Source organism: Phyllopteryx taeniolatus, chromosome 6 (genome assembly GCF_024500385.1).
Source record: "Phyllopteryx taeniolatus isolate TA_2022b chromosome 6, UOR_Ptae_1.2, whole genome shotgun sequence".
NCBI lineage: Eukaryota > Metazoa > Chordata > Actinopteri > Syngnathiformes > Syngnathidae > Phyllopteryx > Phyllopteryx taeniolatus.
The window spans coordinates 28,758,079-28,779,754 of NC_084507.1; the positions used below are offsets into that span (position 1 = coordinate 28,758,079).

A 21,676-nucleotide genomic window follows, 5' to 3' on the forward strand; every position below is an offset into this window, starting at 1 on the left:
ACCTGGATGACAGAAAAGATATATATATATATATATATATATATATATATATATATATATATGTTATATGTTATGTTATATGTTATATATATATATATATATATATAGAGAGAGAGAGAGAGAGAGAGAGAGCGAGAGAGAAAGAGAGAGAGAGAGAGAGAGTTGCCTTTGATAGGAATTTTGCCCCCACCAACATGGCCACCACATAGGCACGACACTTATGCTAGCTGCCACATGTGGCCCTTGAGCCACGGGTTGCTGACCCTTGACCTTGGAATTACATCTTTTTTTTTTTTTTCATTTTACCAACATTTTGAGGTTATTTGGACACTTGTTGCTTGTTTATATCTCCTGTTGCCTTTACTTTTGTCTTCTCTGATAATAACCCAGACAAATAAGCCATTAAACAAAGTTATTGTTATGACCTGAGTTGCGAAAAACCACGAGGGTTTCCCAAATTCAATCAAGCATTCATTGCTTAAACCCTCATTTACAAAACACAGAAGAGTCAAGTGTGTTTTATTAAAAGTCATGGAGCACGGATAAGAAACACATATTGCAGTTTAAGGCAGGACCAATACAGTACCAATTTTTATGACATACAGTACTTTAGCATGGGTCTACGTTACAGGTAATATATATTCTGTGATAACTTACGAAGAGCTTGTTTCCAAAACAAGATTAAAGCCAGCTTTTGCATTGTGTGTGTACTTTTTTTTAAATAGGATGTAAATAATGTTTATAAAATTTGAAGGTCTGGGTATTTATCAATATTTTTTTCTCAGAATGAATTTACAGTATAAGCATTTTGAAGGAGAAAAAAAAAAAGCTCTTTATATGTACTAATGTGCAGTCATCATTTTATGAGTGAGTCTTGTCGGAAGTTCATAAACATTGAATTAATTTCTTACAACTTCCCATAGGCGGCACGGTGGCCGACTGGTTAGAGCGTCAGCCTCACAGTTCTGAGGTGCGGGGTTCAATCCCCGTCCCCGCCTGTGTGGAGTTTGCATGTTCTCCCCGTGCCTGCGTGGGTTTTCTCCGGGCACTCCGGTTTCCTCCCACATCCCAAAAAACATGCATTAATTGGAGACTCTAAATTGCCCGTAGGCATGACTGTGAGTGCGAATGGTTGTTAGTTTCTATGTGCCCTGCGATTGGCTGGCAACCAGTTCAGGGTGTACCCTGCCTCCTGCCTGATGACAGCTGGGATAGGCTCCAGCACGCCCGCGACCCTAGTGAGGAGAAGCGGCTCAGAAAATGGATGGATGGACAACTTCCCATATTGTAAGATAAACAAAATCAACTTAATAAGCGCATCTCCCCCTTTGAAATTCTATTCACCCACATTCAAACAACGTAAGATAAACTAAATAGTTAACATTAATTGTGTACTCAATTGTCCGCTTCATGAGGGAAGGCAAATACATGCGCCGATCCCGAAAGAAAATCAAATAATCTTTCGTTAGAAATCTTAATCATTCTGAATTATAGTTCCCCCCGTGAAGTCTGTCGCTGCGTGTTTAAGTGGGAGTCAGGGGCCTGATGTCCATCCACAACTCCTGGATGTGGAGTACAAGAATTGCGTTTGGACAATCAGCTCCAGACTCCCGGTCACACAGCAAACGCATCGTTTCGTCCCCACGGTGGATACGCCGCTGGCTTAAAAATAAACAATACATGGCAAATTTATTGACAAAAATCATAAATTGTGCACAACGTTCAACGATTTCATGCTTACTGGTTAAAAAATAAACCAAAAAAAAGTCTCAACTTGTGAATTATTCAATATAGAGCCAAGGTGTTTCTACAAGGGAAATTCTAAATACTTACAACATGCACCTTCAGTCATGCATTTTCACGATAGTCCCAGTTATCACTAATATGTCCGTCAATACATAAACTCTATGCAGCTTGTAGTGAATCTGGTTAAAGTCCACACTCGCGTGCATCCGACCTCAAGGGCCGCCTGTTCCGTTTGGCTCCTCATGTGCCCCTTTCTGCCGCTTCCCATCTTTCCATCTCATTTCATGCAGGAGCGGGGTTACCTAAGAGACTGGGCCTCAAAGGAGAAAATCTCCTTTTCTACAATTAGCTGTGAAAGTGACAGAAGGAAAAGAAGGGAGGGCTGCGTGGCGTTGGGGGCGCCAACGCCGAGAAGAAAAGGATGACAGCAGTGCGCATGACAGGAACTAAGATGTGAAGTTTTAAAAGTACTCAAGTGCTTCCAATTTTGACATTTTACAAGAAAACCAAAAGCCTCTAGGTGATCAGAATGTTCAAAATCAACACATTCAATAATCTGTTTTATTTTGCAAGAACATAAAAGTCATGTTATAAATGGAACTCTAGAGTGATATTTAATTAATGATTTGTATTTTTCCAAAGCCCATTAATGGAAATCTCCATTAGGTACAATCTATTAAGATAATTTAATAAAGATAACAATTCTCAATTTTAATATTTAGTGTTTAACTGCCTAAACTGTAACAAAGTGCAGTTCTACAACCACAGTACGAAACATTTAGCGATTACCCCTCTGCTAATGTCAATCAAAAGCGGTCATTATTATCTTTTTAGGTAGAACGTTTTGGACAAGGATCTCCTTTTCATTTGTACCTAATGTTGTGCCCTTACGTGGGATTAGGCCCCAACCAGGCGGCATTACACGACTGCCAGTTAAAGTGAATGATGCCCGTCGCCGTCATCTCTAAAGACGCAGAGGGAGTGCCCACTCAGTTACCATGGGGAGCCGGACACAAAAGGGTGTGGCGTGGGAATGCCCCCCAGAGGTCAGGAGTGAGGGTGAAGAGGTCAGAGGTCAGAGCCAGCTGGACAGCACACAAGAGGAGAGGAGGGTGAGAAAAGATGGTGAGGGCGGCGTGGGGTGGTGATGGTCCACAAACGGACGGCGTGGACCCAATGGGACATTAACATTGAACTGATGGGAGGCTCGGTGAGCAGCGCCTATTGACAGCCAAGCTAAGCTATGACACGCTCAGGCGTAATGGGCCGTGGTAATTGACAAGTGACAACAGGCTCGTTGGCCTTCCAAATGCAATATACCATTACAAGCTTGTTGGGATTAGCTGAAATGATACCCGACTCTCATTTTCTGTAGTTTGGAATAGAGATGTCAAACATTTCATACTTGTAAATGAATGGATTGCTATTCGAGTTCCAAATGCGCATAAAAAAAAAAAAAAAAAAAAAAACAAGCATAAAAGGGTTCCACCAAACCAAAGTTTTTTTAACTGAAGGTGTTGACTGACATTTATCAATATTCGGTGTCTTGAAATATTTCTAGAGCAGGTATTCATTTTCACAGAAGTGTATTCTGCATAGTGCAAAGGTGGCACCGCATTTTATATGAAGTAGGCTTATGTAGCTCATGAAACTTGTGCCAACCGGGCATGATATTTTATTGTCATTTGAAGGTACCTCAATAGATCACACATCGTTCATTATTTAATGGAATGTATTTCTTTTATTCGGTCTTATTGATTCTTTCATTTTTCACAGTTGAATGATCAGCAGTTTAGAATATCGTGAACTTATTCCCACGGTTATAAGCGGTCGCCGTAGACCTCAGCGCTGCGGACAAGGTCAGTTTTGGTGGGGGAGGAGGGGGGTGCGGGCAGCAGGCCGTCTGCACCGAGTCCACGGTGGTCCTAAAAAGAGCATCTTGCAGCTCAAGCAGCAGGGGTCAACATGCAAATATTAACCCCTGAGTGAAAGCAGCGGATCAATGTTCTCATGTCACTCTCTCGGCGCTCATGAATGTGTTGGCCTGCGCACCGCAGCGTTTTCATATTTAATGACATTCACATCGAACAATGGAGGAGGCAGTCCTCGGGTTTCCTCTCGCACTAGTGCGCTGGTTTCGGGGGACAAGAGAACGATAGACAGATGAAACCTGTGAATGTCGCACAACGAAACTAGGACAACCAGCTCACACGTCTCACAAAATCTTCCTTATCCGGCACAGTCCTGGCAGATAAAGTTCAGTTGCTGTGTCTCAGGCAAGCCCACCCATTGCTGCCCCCCTGTGGTCACCAGGGCACCAGTTAGTCCGCATTCATACACACGCTCTGATGGTCCTTGCCCAGGCGCCCAGTTCTGGTAACAGTCAGCGGACGAACAGCTCCAGAACCAAAGGTCAAAGTTGCAAGTGTAGCGCAGACCAAGCCAAATATGGGACGATGTGGCGTTCTGTGCCATCCGAGCCACTTGATCCTGAATGCTTTGCCCTGTGATGCAGACAAGGTCCATGTAGTGCTCTCTGCAGTAACGCAAGGCCTCGAGCCAAGTCTTGTTTTCACGAATTAATATCAAGTTTCCTGGGTGAGAAGAGAAAGGCTCAATTACAAAATGTATGTAAATTAGTATACAAACGTATATTCAGCGGCACGGTGGGCGACGGCTTAGCACATCCGCCTCACAGTTCTGAAGACCCGGGTTCAAATCTGGCCCCGCCTGTGTGCAGTTTGCATCTCTGCGTGCCTGCGTTGGTTTTCTCCAGCTTCCTCCCACATCCCAAAAAGCATGCGTGGTAGGTTAATTGAAGACTAAATTGTCCATAGGTGTGAATGGCTGTTTGTTGCTATGTGCCCTGCGATTGGCTGGCGACCAGTTCAGGGTGTACCCCGCCTCTCGCCCGAAGATAGCTGGGATAGGCTGCGGCGTGAGGATAAGCGGTACGGAAAAGGAATGAATGTTTATACACAAAGTTCCATGCCACTATTAGTTTCCTTTTTCTACCGTTTTGTTCTTACCGAGACGCCATACTTCCCCTGTCCACTAGATGGCAATATACCTAATAACACAACTATTACCATTCGCTTTTCTTCTCACTTGAGCATCATGTTTTTATTTACCTTCAGAAATCTTTCAACTCATGAAGGCACCGTTAAACGTTATTTCACTAAAGTGCAGCTAAATTATTTCAAATTCACTCTATGGTATTTCCAAGGGTTCTAAATGTCTTACGGTTTTAATTAATTGTTCTGAAGTGCTTGCAAGAATTCATTTTACACCTAAAAAACAACAACAATTTGACCGAATAAAATTAAAATCAAATATAAAGAAAATGGGGCATGGCTGTCACAACATATGTGCACAAACCCAAATAAAAGATGTGTTGTTTCCCATTAATTTTATTCTCCCCATGCTATTATGCAGCAATATTTGAGTAAATTTGATCTTTGCCGGAATTTAAAAGGCAGTGTGTAAACTGCGGGGACCATAAGCCACAGATTTTCGCCATGATCAAGACGCACAGCTAACAATGATCTGGTTAGCAATTATATAGTTAATACCCCAAAAAATTATAATAAAAATCAATCCAGTCCGATTGGAATGTGTGTCTAAACAAATGTCTTCTTATTGGAAAACCTTTTAATTCATCTAGATTGGTGTTTGGAAAAAAAATGATCCCTGGGAAAGAATCCTGAACATCTACATTTGAAAATGTTTCTCACACACCAAGTGTACCTGAAGTCCAAGGAGTTCCACTTCCAGAGGATGTTACACTGGACGATTGTGTTGTGTTTAGTGTCCCCGCCTGCGTCGTGAATGCCGAGACACCACCTGTAGTTGCACAGAAACGTCATTTTATCTTACGTTGCAATTGAGTGGACTGTGCTTATTGCACACATGACAAAAGACGAGTGGTGCACTTTGTGGCCTCTGCCGGTGACCCATTCTGTACCTGTACTGAATTGTTGGCTGGACATAGCTGCTGTGGAATTAAATGGAACCGCCTCTGAAGATGAGTTGCTTGAAGGCGTTGTGACAATCGTCTCTTGTGTGCTTGTCTGACTGCTTGCTGGAACTTTGCTCGCTGCACCAAAGATAACACAAGAGCGACGAGAGATGTCAGTTTGTTATACAGTCAATGATGTATCTCTAAATAAATCTGAATGTCGTGGAAAACTTCTTTTTTTAAAATTATTATTTCAGTTGTTCAGTTCAAAAAGTGAAACAGTATTCTTTACAGTCATTAAACACATAAGGATATATCCCAATTTGTATTTGTTTTAATTGGTCTCAAATAAAGGTTGGGAAATCCTGATCGAGATTAAACAGTATATATAATCTCTGCAAGTCATTATGACAAATGTATGAAATGATTGAGGCTTGCCAAAAAGATTGGACTTTTTGTCAAGTCTGTTAACAATTAAAACAAATGTTATCTTATTACAGTCCTATCAAATGTATAAAATAAAATGTGACTGAAAGCTTTGGTAAATGATATGACTCCACTGTACACACTGTGAGTGTAGCAAATGTACTCTTTGCCAGAGAAGTACAAACCAAGGTACTGTGCCGCTGTTTTGACTGACTAAACAGTAAACACAGTGCGCATGGCTTTCATTTCAAGTGTTTAGACCTTTGATTCCCAACCTTTATTGGGCCAAGGCACATATTTGACATGAGAAAAATCTCACAGCACACCACCAAAACAAAACGTATACAGTGAACCCCCGCATATTCGTGCTTCAGCGTTTGTGAATTTGCCTATTTGCTGATATTGTACGGATTCGCTGTTTTGTCTTCAGGCCAAAGCCGTGTCTAATATAAAATATTGCTTTGGCGCCATCTGGTGGCATATTGGTACAAAGGAACTATGTGGAAATGAGGGGAGGAGCTTCATTTAGTCAAGCCCTAGCCTTATCCAATAGGGGGAAAAAAGTGCTTTGCCACCATTTTGTGGTATCAATAGGCAATTACAAGCTATCTTAAGAAAATAGCGCAAGGTTCACTGTATACAGTCCGCTGAAAATTGATGATTTGGTCTCAGTTTGCTGACAAATGTACTTACTCAGGGTGAAATCTGGGCCACGAATGGGTCATCACACATTGCTTGGTCACCATTAATTTAGACAATAAGCTTGTCATTTTCAAATATATTCCTGTTCAGGCTCCAAAAACACTGTTGTTATGTAAACTACTAGCCCCTATGACACAATTGTATATGTTTCCACTTTATACAAAAAACAGTCTTTCACCCATTCGGGGACATATTTGTATGGTAGCAGGTATTGCTATGAATTTTTGCGTATATACAGTAGTTGCGCTCCAAACTATCACACAATTATAAATGACATTTATTTGCAAATGTTCAATAGATGGCCACTTTCAATTAAAGAAAAAAGTGACCTGTTTAGTTGTGTGTTTGAATTGTTCGTGTTTGGTTGGTTCATTGCAAATTTCTTTTACAGCTCATATAATTATATATTAAGGGTTGAATAATGTGAGGTACAATTCAATTGATGACAAATAGACGAGTCAACTTACGGCCTTGACAGACAAAGGTGCGTTGGCTGCTACATTTCAGATCATTCCACCGGCCATCGTCTTTGAATATAGCAGCAACACAATCCTGATCGCGGTAGTTTGGTTGCCGTGGTTTCCAGAAGCGGAATGACGACCGGCTCCCATCGGACCACCTCCACGGATCTCGGAAGAGGCCGATCCAAACGGTTTGAGCTGTGGACACATTCCGGACTTCCCTGTTCTCATCTGCTGAGCCTACGCTGACCAGATCCAAAGATAAATCCCTGCAGTGCTTTTGGGCGTCTCTCCATGATTTAGTGTTGGCAACAAAAATGTAGTCTGCAAGATTTTTTTTTCAAGCATGATTTGTGACACCGGTCAAACAGTGACTGTAATTTAAGGATTATATAGTTCCAAGTTTTTACTTACTGTGACAAACAAAGCTCCTTTGGGTTTCACACTCACTTTCAAACCATTCTCCCTGTGGATCCATAGCTACACACGAATGTTGACCCAAACCCTGCGGTTCTCCCAACTTCCAGTTAAAGAAATCTAGTTTTTGATCAGGCCAAGCCCAGTGCCACCTCGATACATCTCCCAACTCAAGTCCTATCCACGATCTGACGGTGTTGTTTGGAACCGAAGCGATCAGATCGTTCATATCTGTCAGGTTGTTGACGGTGGCGAGGTCCGTGTGTATCCGTCTGCAGTAGTCCTTTGCTTCTTCGTGGGTCCTCTGGAGCGAGATGTAGTGGAAGTTGCAAAATGCCGCTTTAAAGGAGCAGAATCCTGGCGAATGACGGCCAATTGGTTAGGTAACAGCAAGACGAACACACATTTGTTTTGCAGAGAACTATTGCATAGTGCTATTGTGTCATTCCAAATATCATTCTAATGTCTACATTTACATTCACATGCATTTGTAAATGGGTTATAAAAAAACGTGAGTTACAAACCTGAAATTAGCAGTAGAATTAAATTAGCAGTTGTGGTGCTTTTCATCATGATCAACCTGTGTTCAGGACAAAAACAACTAATACACATGAAAAAAAAAAAGAAAAGAAAATATGGATGCTTTCGTACAGCAGCAGCGCCACATTTGTAAAAAGAATGCCACTTGTCTTGTTGACGGACTCCTCCTCTTCGGAAACACCTCTTACCGAAGCAGTTTTTCCCGTTTGTCTCTCTTTAGAACTGCACCCGGAAGCTGATGACAAAATCATACAAATGTTGTGCCTGTGTTTATTCATTTCAGATCTCAAGACCTCGCAACCCGATCCTCGTGCTCCGTAGTACACAACCACGTTGTCACATGATCCACTAAATTGCAAAATAGTCGAATAAAAAGGTCTGTTTAATCTCTGTATACATATATTGTGTAGCCTACTTATGAGGGATTTAAAAAAAAAACGTTTCCTTCATTTCCTGTATGTGTGTGTCACCAAAAAGAAAGACATTACATCTTTTATTGTAGGTGTGGCCATCCATTGGTTATTAGTGATATACTGAAAATTGTTATAGATCTAAATAAAATTTCTGTTATAGATTTTGCAATAATAATAATAAAGAAACGTCATTATCACCATCAATATTATACACAGCATATTCTTTTTATCTTATGCTGTTAAAAAAAATAAAATAAACAAAAACAAGCAAATCATGAGAGTGACCTGCTGCCAAAGTCACAGAAGTAACAACATTTATTTTCTTCACATATCATTTGATGCTGAAGAGCATTCCCACAATATGTTTGGTACACCAAAATGATCGTTTATTATTCGTGGCACTTGTTCCGCCACTGCGTTTTCAATAAACTTCCCACATCAAGTAATATTTTTCATATTCACCGTCCTTACACGTTTCACGATTTTGGTTATCTATTCAACAATTCAATTACTTACGCAGCTTTAACTCTTCAACATTCCCGTGCAATTTTCCACAGAATTTGCATTCTTTATTCTCAAAGAAAGCAGTTAAACATGACAGAATGTTTCATTTTGAGGTTACAGACAGCATGAAAATGTCTTCACTCAGTACAAGACAGCATGCTCAGTTAGCGCCATATTTACTGTTTTTCATGGGATTGGGCCTAGAAGTGTTTTTCATTCAACTTTTACTGTAATTATTACTTCAGCACTGCGTTAGCGTAGGTTTGCGTTCAACTATTGTCCTTTTACTTGGAAAAGTACACGTTGACAGGCATGTGTCAGAAACCTACTTGATGCAGGGTTGCTGTGGCATTTAAGCAAACTCTTACATAAAGAAGCCTTTGGTGGTTTTTATTGCATAACGCTACATTACTGTTGCTTTGATCTGCATCCTTCATTTCCTAATGGAAGACAAATTGTATTCGTGTTGCACTTTCTTAAAAAGAAGCAATCAAAGCTAAGATATTCATTTTTGTACACGCGGTTGTCATGTTGATCCTCAGTTTCTTAATAATGTGCTCTGAAAGGGACTTGGAACATATATAAAAATAAAAATAAAAATGTTTATTTATATGTTTCCAACGGCTATTTTTGAACAACGCAGGTTGACGGGCCAGGCTGATGGCTAATTTCCTTTGCGGCGTAACTTGTAAAGCGATAATCCTACTTTGAATGACTACAGATGAGCCCCTCCCCTCCCTTTCCTGTGCGGCCCTGTCACGTGACCGCGCCACTGGGTGGTCCCGGGAGACATTTTGGCTCGAGAGGAGCTGGCACTGAGCCACCATGGCCAGTAAACAACAACAGCGTCAACTTCAAGTCAACTGGCTCGGAGCGGCGGCCTCGCTGTCTGCTGCTGCTTCCCGGGAAGCAAAATAAAGACACACGGCCGTGCTTTCAACAATGCGTCGATTGTGTGTTTGGTGAGTGTTTTCCGCCCCGACCTGCGAGCGAACACGTTGCTTGCCATGATTTGGCTCGCCCGACTGCCAACATGTAGCCAGCGGCAGGCTAAACGTAGCCACGCTAGCTAGGTTAGCTCGACTCGCTGCGAAGCCTCGCTAAGTAGATTAAACTGCGACGGCACACGCGGATTTCAAGCGGTTCTTATCCCCGAATCAAGGTGCGCGCTGGGAAGGTTTGTGTTAAACGAATAGCGTTCGAGTCATTTAAATCACGTTAACTCCGCACCGGGTATGCTGCTAATGCTAGCTGGCTAATGTTACGAGCCAAGGCTTTGAGCGTCCAACGGATGTCCTGTACGTGCTGTACTGTTCACTTCATGTTGGCTGAATTCTAACACGGACGATTCGAGTAAAATGTAGTTTCATTTGGGCAACGTGAATGTTATCTGTTGCTGCAGCATTTATCCAGCGAACGTCTTGTCAAGCTAAAACTGGAACGTCGCCACGGCACACGTTAGTCGACAATATTCTTGCGGAAGAAGAGAACTGTATTTGACTCGAGTGAAATTTGTTCCTCATCTATGTGACTGAAATAGCTGCCATTTTAGACACAGCTCTGATTATAGGGAAGACCTTTATTAGTTTCGTAATGGGGAAATTCAGGACGATGCAGGACTTCACAGAAACAGTGTTAGCTAACAGGCAGGATGTTTGATTCAGTTGTCATAAGGATGTTCTAGTACTAATAAGCGCTCATATCCGAATGTCACCCTCAGACTGATATCCATCCGGCGGGACATCATCCTGTGTTATTAGAGCCATGTCTTCCCAGCAGCCCAACAGCTCGGCCCCCAACAGTCCCACCAATGGCATCGGTTCTCCGTTCTCGATCAACTCTCCAATGGTGTCGCCCTCTCTGGGATTTGGACCCATCAGCCACACCCAGGTAAATTGACATTACAAGCAAAATAAGATCATGCTTTTGCATGGCCTGCGTGTACCTTTCATGTATGCATTTCAGCATCAATCAATATCTATTTTAATATACAGTGTTTCCCTGCTGTATCACGCTTTGTTGTTCATGCCGCCATTATATTAAGTTGTTTAAATAATAAAAAAGGATTTTACAGTGTACTTATTTACTGTTTCCGATGCACTTTTCCGCCGTTCGTCAAATGCGAGGAGAACAGTAAAACAAACACAATGAGCACACAGAACGACAGCTGCTGTCGGCAACAGCATACGCCCAGGCACTCACATATGCAGACTCGCTGATGTCACATGCCACCCTACTAGGCCCCGCCTCTTAAAGTCATCTGCGTGTAACTAACATAGACACTATACAATATTTCCTATATATTTTATGCTTGCAATTTTTTGTGTTCACATATGCTCTCTGTTTTTTAGAAGAGTATTTATAAAAGTTTAAATGTGTTGAAAGTGTGGAGGAGGGGTAAAAGTATTTATAAAAAGTGTTTTTCATATGGTCTTTCTAGATGGCAAATTTTCATCTACTGTATTGCTGGTGGGTCTGCAACGTATCCCCTGTGATAAATGGGGGTTCACTGTATACAATAAGACATTGATTTGAACGAGTCTTTCCCAAACTTTTAGGCTAATATTTTAGGTCGCAGGCAGGTGTTGGTTTCTACGGGTGCCACAGAATTTCTTGGCCAAAGGCAGTAATTATATTTTCACGTGAAGTCATGTCTATTGCATTTCATTTCTATTTTCGATCTTAAAGGGAAAAATATTGGAAACCCCAATTTAAACTGAAGAACTTCTCAACATTTGACATGATTGAGGGTCCTTTTGTCGAAATTGATCTAAGGTGGAATCCCTCGCATGACAATTCTCTGTGTGGTTCATGTCGGTCCAGCTCTCAGCTTCAGGCGCCATGTCAGGGATGCATTCAATCAGCAGCTCCGAGGACATCAAGCCTCCGTTCGGCCTGAGGCCCATGTCTGCGCACAGTCCGGGAATCATGTTGTCTCAGAAGCGCCTGTGCGTCATTTGTGGAGATCGCTCGTCTGGTGAGTGAATACACCGCAACGTTCTTCACTTTGAAAGACAACCCGTGTGTGCTGCTTTTACTGTAAATATTTGTTTAGGCTAATCTTCTAATTTCTCACCACGCCTGTGTTTTTTGTGCACTAGGCAAGCACTACGGTGTTTACAGCTGCGAGGGCTGCAAAGGTTTTTTCAAGAGGACGGTCCGCAAAGACTTGAGCTACACGTGCAGGGACAACAAGGAGTGCCTGGTGGACAAACGCCAGCGCAACCGCTGCCAGTACTGCCGCTACCAGAAGTGCCTGGCCATGGGAATGAAGAGGGAAGGTATGCAGGTTTCTTATTGCCGAACATGTCTCTCATAGTAAAAAAAACAAAAAAAAAACAAACAAAAACAAAGCAAAACTAACCAAGCAGCAAGGGAGGGGAGAAAGCACCAGGATGCGCGGTGTCTTTTACATACTATTTATCACTCTGTGGTTGGAGTTGAACAGTTTTCCCATGGTAGTAGGACATAAAATAGCAATAGCATAGGAATATGGTAGAGACTGATGCAGCGGGTTGGGTTTATATCTCTAACCCCTGTCTTCCCTTCACTTTCCCAATTCTACCCTTTCCCCATCTTTCAATAGTGGTCAAACATGTAAGGTGGATAAAAGAAGATGGAAAAGATGAGGGTCGGATGAGTATGGCATTGATATTTTAAACCTACTCCTTGTAATGTAATGTCTTGGATTTGGTGTTGTATTGAACATGTAGATTTAAAAAAAATATATATTAGCATAAACGTTATGGTAATTATAAACCTTTAAGCAACGACCTCTTTAACACATACGGATGAGCAACATATACAAACAGAGAATACAACAATATTCACAGGCATATCTTCGCTCTGTTCTGTGTTAACAACTATCAATACATCTTAGTCAAGGACCTTCTCTGCCTATTTTTCTTGCTGCAGCTCTTCCCGTAGGAACCCAGTAGACCTCAGTGCTGCACAACATGGTACCACAACAAAGGCGTTCAAACTCTATATTTGAACTTGCCTGTAAATTGTGAAGCCCCATAGAAACCACCGCTCAAAAATCTGCCATATAGCAAAGGCGCAAATGTACTGTACTGTAATTTTCTCGTGCTGCTGCAGTCACTTACAATCTCGCTTGGCTAGAAGGGGATAAAGGTTTGTCCGGATTCAGTTTATTTCTAAGGTATCAAAAAAAAAAAAACAACAACTCACCAGACTAGATCATAAACCCACTGTGCTGTGAAGAGTTTTTTTCCTTATTAAATGCAATCACCATTTAAAAACAGCATTTTAAGTTCACTTGGGTTATATTAGTCTGATATTTAAATTTGTTTCAACTTAAACAAAGTGGGGAAACGATGCAAAAATATATGAATTTGAGGAGGGGCCCAATACTTTTTTATGGCACTGTACATCAATTTAAAAAAAAAAAAAAAAAAAAAAAAGGCGGTTGGGTGGGATCACTGGCCGACAGTCAAAACAGATAATTATCTATGAAAAGGCAGAATCTTTGATAAACTGTTGCAGCCATTCTGTTTGTTCTCATTTTGTGTGCAGATGTACTCAATGAAGTGGCTGCTTTTGTGTCAATCCTAATAGGAATAATATTAGTATATATTAAATAGTACGGAGTATATATGTTTAAAAAGTCATATGCTTTGAGAAAAAAAAATTGTTCCTGCACACATGGATTGATAAGATGGCAGTCAACATGATAAACAGTCCCACTGCAGCACTTCTCCCCCCCAAAAGGGTTTCTCCTATCTGCATTTAAACACTAGTGACTTCTGTCATCTTCGTATAAATCACTCTTTCCCACCACATGTGATGCAGCGGTTCAAGAGGAGCGCCAGAGGAACCGCGAACGGGAAGGCGAGCTGGAGTTCAGCATGGGCATTAACGAGGAGATGCCAGTGGAGAAGATCTTGGAGGCGGAGACTGCGGTGGAGCAGAAGACTGAGCTTCACTCTGATGGAGGCTCTGCGGGCAACTCTGTGAGTGCACGCAACCGCTGCTTGTTACACAGCACAGAAACAATACATTGTTTTGGCTTTACATTTACACAAAAACAGTGAATTGGAGTCCAAAAACAAACAAACAAAACCATTGTTGTTGACATGTAAACAGCATTTGAGCACATGAATATGTCAAAACCAAAAGGATAATGGTGGACACACTCCCAAGATGCTTTTGTTCCTTGACTACAAGTGCTTTCACACTGAACTGGTGCGCTGTAATTTTGGCACTAAAGCCAAAACTAGCAGCAGTTGTTTGATATTTTCATTCTGCAGCACAGGCCCCCACTTAGCACACCCCATTAATTGGTGCCAGACTAGCAGCAACTCTTTGCTGCTCTTGAAGTCTCTTATAACGTCATTCAATGGGGGGTGTTGACCACGTCTGTGGTATGAACATTCAACCGCCATTTAATGGCAGGAAGCTAGCGACCTCGTCTTGCGGCCATTGTCTTGGTCACGTAATGTAGCTCTGGTTTGGCTCGTTGCCAAGCTGGATGTTTTGTGGTGGGACAAGTTGAACTTAATGGGGCACGAACACCAGTTCCCAACCAACACTGGTACTAGCTACTGGTATCATTGGTAACCTTACAATCCGGGGCGTGACTTTGGTCAAACTCCTTCAAGATCTTGTTGAGTTATATTTGGAATTATTTGTTCATTCAGAAAACCTTTATTTACAGTACAGGCGATATTTAAAGCAGTGTTTCAACATACAAGTGCAGGGGGTTCTTGATTCATGATTAGCTCATATCACTAATACAATACAATATGTCATCATTTCAGTGACGGTAACAAAAAAAAAAGATCATTCCTTAGCTCTTATCCTGTGGTTTGCTTTGTCACTGGAGGGGAGTCAAGTGCTGCCTGATGCAAACGTCAAGTTAAACCAATTATTTATTAATTCCCTAAAGGTTCCGTCAGAACCACAAAACATTGGTCAAGAGTGACATAAAGGACCAAGGAAGTATTAGAATTTTTACACGCTTTAGGAGGTTCAGTTAAGAGTCTAGCATCGTGCTCTCGAGCGTTGTTTCTCTGTGAAGTGACACTGCCAGCTAGTAGCCCGTGGGTCAGTGTGAACCAGGTTTTGACGTTGTTGTTGTTTGTGTGTGGAACCTCCAAAGTGCCCTTAGTGACGCAGTTGTATGTGTTTCAGCCCCATGACGCGGTCACCAACATCTGCCAGACCGCAGACAAGCAGCTCTTCGCCCTGGTGGAGTGGGCCAAGAGAATCCCTCACTTCTGTGAGCTGCCCCTCGATGACCAGGTCATCCTCCTGCGTGCAGGTGCCTCATCTCATACACAAACAGTCACACACACAGTGAACCCTCGCGGGGTTTGGGATTGAGCCCCGACGCGAGTAGTGAAAATTTGCGAGGAAAGGGTGCCGTGGCTAAAATGTACCCTAAATCTACCCCAAACTATGTTCCAAAAACACTTCAATATCATTTCAAACTCATCTTACAACATTTCCTTTTTTGAAGTCTGGCTATGGCGAGGTACTTTTGGTCTCATGATGTCAAAATGTGAAGAGGATTGTTTCAATACCAATGCTTATTGAACCAGGAAATGTATTGGTCCATTCATCAATATGGACTTGTGAATTCAAAAGTTTAGAGCTTTTAGTTAAGTAATAAGTTTTCCAGCTTTATACAAGTTTATACATGAAGTCCTAAGGATGGTGAATCTCGAGTCGGCGAGGGTTCACTGTACTCTTAATACATGTCACGGCTGTCGTCACCTAACCCTCTTGATGGTCTTGTCAGGTTGGAACGAGCTCCTCATCGCCTCCTTCTCCCACCGCTCCATTGCCCTGAAGGACGGCGTTCTGCTCACCTCGGAGCTGCAGCGTGACGGTGCTCACAGTGCAGGAGTGGGAGCTATCTTTGACAGGTTCATTCATTGGCCACTTGCCCCTTACGTCAATGAGCTCATAGGCCCTCATAGTAAGCACATTTGTTTCAACTTAGGGAGAGTGTGCAGAGTGCAGAGGTTGGTGCCATATTTGACAGGTAACCACACACTTTTGTCATATTTCTTTTAAATCAACTCTATATTTATTTCATGAGGTGGGGGGGGAAAACTTGACCGTTTTGCGCCTTCTTCAAATGTTGTCCATCAGGGTTCTCACCGAGCTTGTCAACAAGATGAGAGATATGCAAATGGACAAGACAGAGCTGGGCTGCCTTCGCGCAATCGTCCTCTTCAACCCAGGTGAGCCCGCTGGTGGCAACGTGGCCTTCACCCCATCTCCCCAAATCTGTCAAATAATAAAAGTCTGCGCGAGCTTGCCGGGTGTGCACACAGTGAGACTCGCGTGTGCACGCAAATGACTGACACTACGCTCTCTAATTGGCTATTCTTGTCTTGCCGTGCTCAGTTGTAAAATAGTAATTACAATTAGAAACATTCGGTGGGGACAGGGAGGGTGGATTTTTTTAAAAATAATATTCTATGGTTTGTTCATACATAACAGTTTAAACACATTTGTCTGTCAATATTTTTGTTATATATATTTTTTAAATTGAATATTGTCCTTAAAGGAGTAAGGGCTTAAAGCCAAATGTGTTGTGCTGCAGATGCTAAAGGTCTGTCCAACACGGGGGAGGTGGAGGTGCTCCGAGAGAAGGTGTATGCGTCGCTGGAGGCTTACTGCAAAAACAAATATCCCGAGCAGCAGGGCAGGTACGTGCACTTTCCTCCCTTTTCACTTCCGACAAGAAGAAAGCGGCAGCAGGCGCGTGACTGGCGTGTGTCGTGGGTGTCAGGTTCGCCAAGCTGCTCCTTCGCCTGCCCGCGCTGCGCTCCATCGGCCTGAAGTGCTTGGAGCACCTGTTCTTCTTCAAGCTGATCGGCGACACGCCCATTGACACTTTCCTCATGGAGATGCTTGAAGCTCCTCATCAGCTGGCCTAGAAGGGAGCGTGCAGACTGGAGTGGCACTTTAACTTTGAAACATTTGTCCGCTTGTCTCACTGCTATCTGGGTTCCACTTCCTGTTCGTTTGTCTGTTTGTTTTAGTGCTGCACACATTTTGCTCTTTTTAGACCAAACAAGCTGGCTGGTGCTACGTGTCGAAAGAAGTATTCCCCCCCCCCCCCGCCCCCTTTCACCGGCTATATACCATTTTATATGAGCTTTGTACACACTGCTTAAGTGGATCTATTTTTAAACGGGCGCACGCGTCGAAGACCTAGTCTTCTTTTTAATCCTTTCTATTCAAACATGGATCTATTCCACAAGATGAAATCTTAGCAGAGACACAAAATGTCTGCCCTCCATTTCGACTTGTTTACGACTGCCCTTTTCTGAGGCCAATCACTTGACTTTCTAAAAGCTGCCAGCTGACTGTTGGAGCCTTTTCATGTTTGGTGCTATTTACGAGAAAATGCGACTATTGGTTTGAAAACCCCACACCTAAGAGGATATGCAAACATGAGCTTTGTTTATTTTTATTTTTTTTTGTTATTTTAAATAAAATGTAGCAATATGAAAAATGTTAAAGTGCTTTCTGCCTTTCACTCATTCAGGGGTTTTACCAAGTAAATCACGTCTGGTGGAAAGGGAATATTCCATTTTGTAATTTATGCAATTCTGAGGTACTGTGCAAAAGAAATTGTTCAGTGAAAATGTATGTTGATTAATTTCAATTATGACCAGGAGATACAAATTATATCATTGTTAACCCGTGCCCTTGTTTTTATTATTTTCCAAGTTTTCAAATAGCAGTACATGCTGGGTTGCACTGGAATTGCTGACAGTGTTTCAGCTTTTTTATTTTATTTTTTTTAAATCCCTTTCAGCTCCATTGTATTTCCTTCCATCCTTCTTTCCTTGCTAGGTAGCTGTCCTGTCCGTTGTACTGTCTCTGCAGTTTATTCAAAGCAAAATTGTAAAATTAGGTCCAGAGCACCTCAAGTCATTGATCAACTTGACCTCCATGTGCTCCTTGACTCATGGGTCGTGTGGACTAAAAATAAACATGACTTCAGTTTGTGACTTATTGTTTTGTGTATTTTTTGTTGTTGTCCTTTCCTCAAAACAACAAGAATACAACAGACAGACCGAAAATATTTTTCACAAGCCTTTTAATCAAAAGAGTGACCTTGTTCCTGGCTGCATGTGAAGCCTTGCTTGTTTGTGGAGCGGAGTTGTGAAGTGCAATGATGACGTCAAAGCTGCCATCGAGTGTCCAGAGCACAGAACCAGCATTCATATCAAACCCTAACTTGCAAAAGTGACTCTTAAAACAAACCTTTAAATTACATTTATAATACTGCTTTTACTCTATAATACACTATTCTACAAATTGAGCAAGAAAAAACATTTTACATAACTGGCCTAACTGACTTTGCACATCTGTCTGGTTGGTTGAGAAAAAAAAAAAATCCTTTTCCATCAGGATGTTAGATGTTTGGAATCTAAGGTGCTGAACAGAGTTGACTAAACTGCTGGTGTTTTCTTCTTTCAGATGGATTGATTCTCAATGATTCTCTCCCGTTCTAAATAGCAAACTGGGACTCAGAAGTATTGGAGAGAGAAAAAAAAGTTAAATGATGTTCTGGATGATAGCACATAAAATAAACTGGCCTACAATTAAAAAGAAAAGAAAAATACCTTCCTTTTTACACCACTTCAATATAGATGTTCAGAAATATAAGTTAAATGGTGATTTTCACATTCATTTTAAAGAGAGGAAGCGTGCTTGTCACTGAATCTCCAGTGATGCCAGTTGAAGATGTCTGTTTCGTATACTTTTCAACTTACAGTTCAAGTGAAATGTAAGGCGATGGGGGGGGGAACAGTTGCCATAATAAATAAGCTTCACTGTGAATCGAGCGAACACTTTTAGAAATCATCACAGCTCGTGATCGGCCCTCATCTGATTGGATGTCCCTGAAAAACCTTCTTCAATAAATAAGCGTCTCGGAAAGGCACTGAAATGCACAGCTGGGACAACAGAAGCTCCTGCTGTGCGCCATATGCTGCTGAGCAACCTATCTGTCAATCTGTCGTAGCCTACAGGATCCTCAACCTGCTTGATTTAATGCGAATACAATGTGCTACTGTTTATCTTTTTGTGACGTAGTTCAGCTTTTATCGATCGCTTAGCGGGTCACCTTCTGGAGCGCCAAAGCAGCACAGTAGTAATTGTGCACACGCAGGTGACATCTTTGGACGTGTTCCTTTCACTTTGACCACCAGAGAACACACACACAGGTGCTTTAGGTGTTAAAGAGGGGAGCAGGGGGGAGGTCAAGCGCTGCAGGAGTGCAGGTGGGATCTGCCAGTCGCGAAGATCAGTGGTCTCAATGCGGCACTCAGCTTCTTCTTCATCTTCTCAGGGAAGCGCAAACAAGTCGTCCATATCGGGGCAGGAGCCAGGCGGAGGAGGTGTGAACGAACGTGCGTCCTCCAGTCTTGTTCACACCTGCACGTCAGCACCACCGGACAAGCCCAGAACGCCGGCCTCCTCGGATGTCAAACCGCTCTTCAGGGTCCTTCTCACTTCACAAAGCAGAAGACACAGCGGACGTTTTAGTCCATTTTCTAAAGTTGCTCAAGAGTCTTTTTGGAAAAAACGTTTCCAGTGGAGTCTAAAATTTTGTAACAGCGCTAAATTGCCAGGAACTCGCCGCTCCCGCTATCGCACCAAAACGCTTAAAAAACTCACGTGATTTGCGGTTGACCCTGGAGCGCCGCCTCTCACGAGGTTGCGTCCTCGGGCCAGGCCCCTGGGTGGCCGAGCGCACGATTCGCTCCATGATCTCGTCGGCCGTGTCGTCCGTGCAGTTGACGGCGTCGTCGTTGGCGACGCGCCACGATGGCATGCGTGCTGAAAACACAAAGGTCAGAGGAGCTTCGTCAATGATGACAGTTGGGAAGACCAGAGGAACGGGGAGATGACTTCTAGTTTTGGTGTGCGTATATAATACAATGTTCCCTGCAATATCGCGGTTCACTTATCGTGGCTATGCTATGCCGCTGTTTTTTGTGTGGAACATATGTATTTCTATGTCAGTTTTTTTTCACATAATACATTATAATCACCAATTAAAAACTGTGAACTTTTATGTTCACTTGGGTTATTTTTGTCTGATATTTACTTTTGTTTCATCATCTTAAAGTGGGGAAATAAAAATTTGAGAAGGGGGCAAATACCTTTTCATAGCACTGTTCAGGTTTAAAAGTTGGGTATCAAAACAGAGTTGTGGTTTCAAATTAGGTTTTCAAAACAGAGTTAGGGTTTCAAAACAGGGTTAGGATTTTCAATTAGGGTTTCAAACCAGAGTTAGGGTTTCAAAGTAGGGTTTGAAAACAGGGGTAGGGTTTCATATTAGAGTTCCAAATCAGGATTAGGGTTTTAAATAAGGGTTTCAAAACAGAGTCAGGGTATGAAAGTAGGGTTTCAAAACAGGGTGAGAGTTTTAAACTTGGGTTTCAAAACAGGGTCAGGGTTTTAAATTAGGGTTTCAAAGTAGGGTTTCAAAACAGGAATAGGGTTCCAAAACAGGGATAAGATTTCAAAATAGGGATCAAAACAGGCGTCATGTTTTAAAACGGGTAGGGTTTCAAAACTGGGTAAGCCTTTCAAATTAGGGTTTAAAGAGTTTAGACAAACCCTATGTTCTTTTATGTGCTCAAAAGTGTAACTGATCCTAACCTGAAAATTCCAGACAAACTAACAAGTTGCACCACAAGGTGGCGCTTCGTGGTCACATTTGGAAAAATATGTCACATTTGATACCAGCCAGAATGGCACATGACCAGAGAGAGCCAATCACAAGCATTTTCTTGAGGCGGAAGAGAAATGAAATGAAAAAAGCTTTTGCTTTGAACTCAAATTGTAATCACTGACATTTCCAAAAGCACCTTTAAGTTCATTATAAAATTTCTCCCAGTATTATAATGGATTACAATTACATAGTCTCGTTACATGAAATTAGTTAATCCCCAACAGTGTGGATGGATCACATTGACGTTACATACAGCACGTCTCATCCTTTCTACACACTTGATGGTGCAAACAATCCACATTTAAGTGTCGAATGTTGGATTTATTCACCTGCGGTGCTGCTGGCTCTCGTGCGAGTGCGGAGGCCCGGCACCGCGGACGTTTCGCTCTCTCCGCTCCACGCGTTGCCCTTCAGCACGGCCTTCATGTTCTCGTGCTCGGCGGCGTCCTCGGCGTACCGGATGCCCCGAGGCTGGCTCTCGGGCGTGTCGGGCTGGGCGCCGCCGAATTTACCGCTCTGCAAGAAAGGGGGTACGCGTTGGCGAAAGTGAGGCTCAGCGACTCACTGCCACGCTTTGCTCGGACTGGTCAAACATGGTTCTATTTTTATGTGTTTTTTTGTTTTTGTTGCATCCTTGGTAATATATTGATGATACCGTCATCATTAGCACCTGCAGCCATGCGCCCGCTGTCAGCCTTCACTCAGGTTATAAGTTCAACTCTTGAAAATGAGTCACCGCAAACGGTTTCGCATGCGGCCGGCTGCAGACAGCAGC

The 21,676-nt window shown here is 42.4% G+C and overlaps 3 protein-coding genes across 8 annotated transcripts in view; 1 reads left to right on the forward strand and 2 right to left on the reverse strand.

Moving 5' to 3' along the window:
- Positions 1 to 3,460: 3,460 nt before the first annotated feature.
- On the reverse strand, positions 3,461 to 8,410 carry LOC133479211 (macrophage mannose receptor 1). 2 transcript variants are annotated; one of them, XM_061775847.1, is made up of 6 exons: positions 8,235 to 8,410; positions 7,708 to 8,067; positions 7,300 to 7,617; positions 5,711 to 5,842; positions 5,485 to 5,589; positions 3,461 to 4,340 (listed from the first exon to the last, which is right to left on the reverse strand). In XM_061775847.1, the coding sequence occupies exons 1-6, from the start codon at positions 8,320 to 8,322 to the stop codon at positions 3,976 to 3,978; spliced, it is 1,368 nt and encodes a 455-aa protein (XP_061631831.1). In that variant the 5' UTR covers positions 8,323 to 8,410; the 3' UTR covers positions 3,461 to 3,975. The 2 variants fall into 2 exon arrangements, with proteins under 2 accessions (XP_061631831.1, XP_061631832.1); XM_061775848.1 differs by having other exon boundaries at positions 5,494 to 5,589; positions 8,235 to 8,404.
- Positions 8,411 to 9,945: 1,535 nt separating this feature from the next.
- rxrbb (retinoid x receptor, beta b) lies at positions 9,946 to 18,163 on the forward strand. Of its 3 annotated transcripts, none has more exons than XM_061775853.1 (12): positions 9,946 to 10,129; positions 10,888 to 11,057; positions 11,991 to 12,144; positions 12,269 to 12,448; positions 12,754 to 12,807; positions 13,980 to 14,140; positions 15,321 to 15,450; positions 15,931 to 16,057; positions 16,135 to 16,176; positions 16,287 to 16,378; positions 16,744 to 16,849; positions 16,933 to 18,163. In XM_061775853.1, exons 2-12 carry the CDS (start codon positions 10,932 to 10,934, stop codon positions 17,078 to 17,080), a joined length of 1,320 nt encoding a protein of 439 aa, XP_061631837.1. In that variant the 5' UTR covers positions 9,946 to 10,129; positions 10,888 to 10,931; the 3' UTR covers positions 17,081 to 18,163. The 3 variants fall into 3 exon arrangements, with proteins under 3 accessions (XP_061631837.1, XP_061631838.1, XP_061631839.1); XM_061775854.1 differs by having other exon boundaries at positions 12,754 to 12,798; XM_061775855.1 differs by lacking the exon at positions 12,754 to 12,807 and having other exon boundaries at positions 9,950 to 10,129.
- A 72-nt stretch (positions 18,164 to 18,235) lies between these two features.
- Positions 18,236 to 21,676, reverse strand: part of fhod3b (formin homology 2 domain containing 3b) — an 88,246-nt gene continuing 84,805 nt past the window's right edge. For all 3 annotated transcript variants that reach the window (XM_061775849.1, XM_061775851.1, XM_061775850.1), the window contains 3 exons: positions 21,231 to 21,417; positions 19,839 to 20,000; positions 18,236 to 19,672 (listed from right to left, as the gene is read on the reverse strand). In XM_061775849.1, the coding sequence (XP_061631833.1) occupies positions 19,590 to 19,672; positions 19,839 to 20,000; positions 21,231 to 21,417 (432 nt within the window). In that variant the 3' untranslated portion in view covers positions 18,236 to 19,589. The remainder of the gene's footprint in view (positions 19,673 to 19,838; positions 20,001 to 21,230; positions 21,418 to 21,676) is intronic.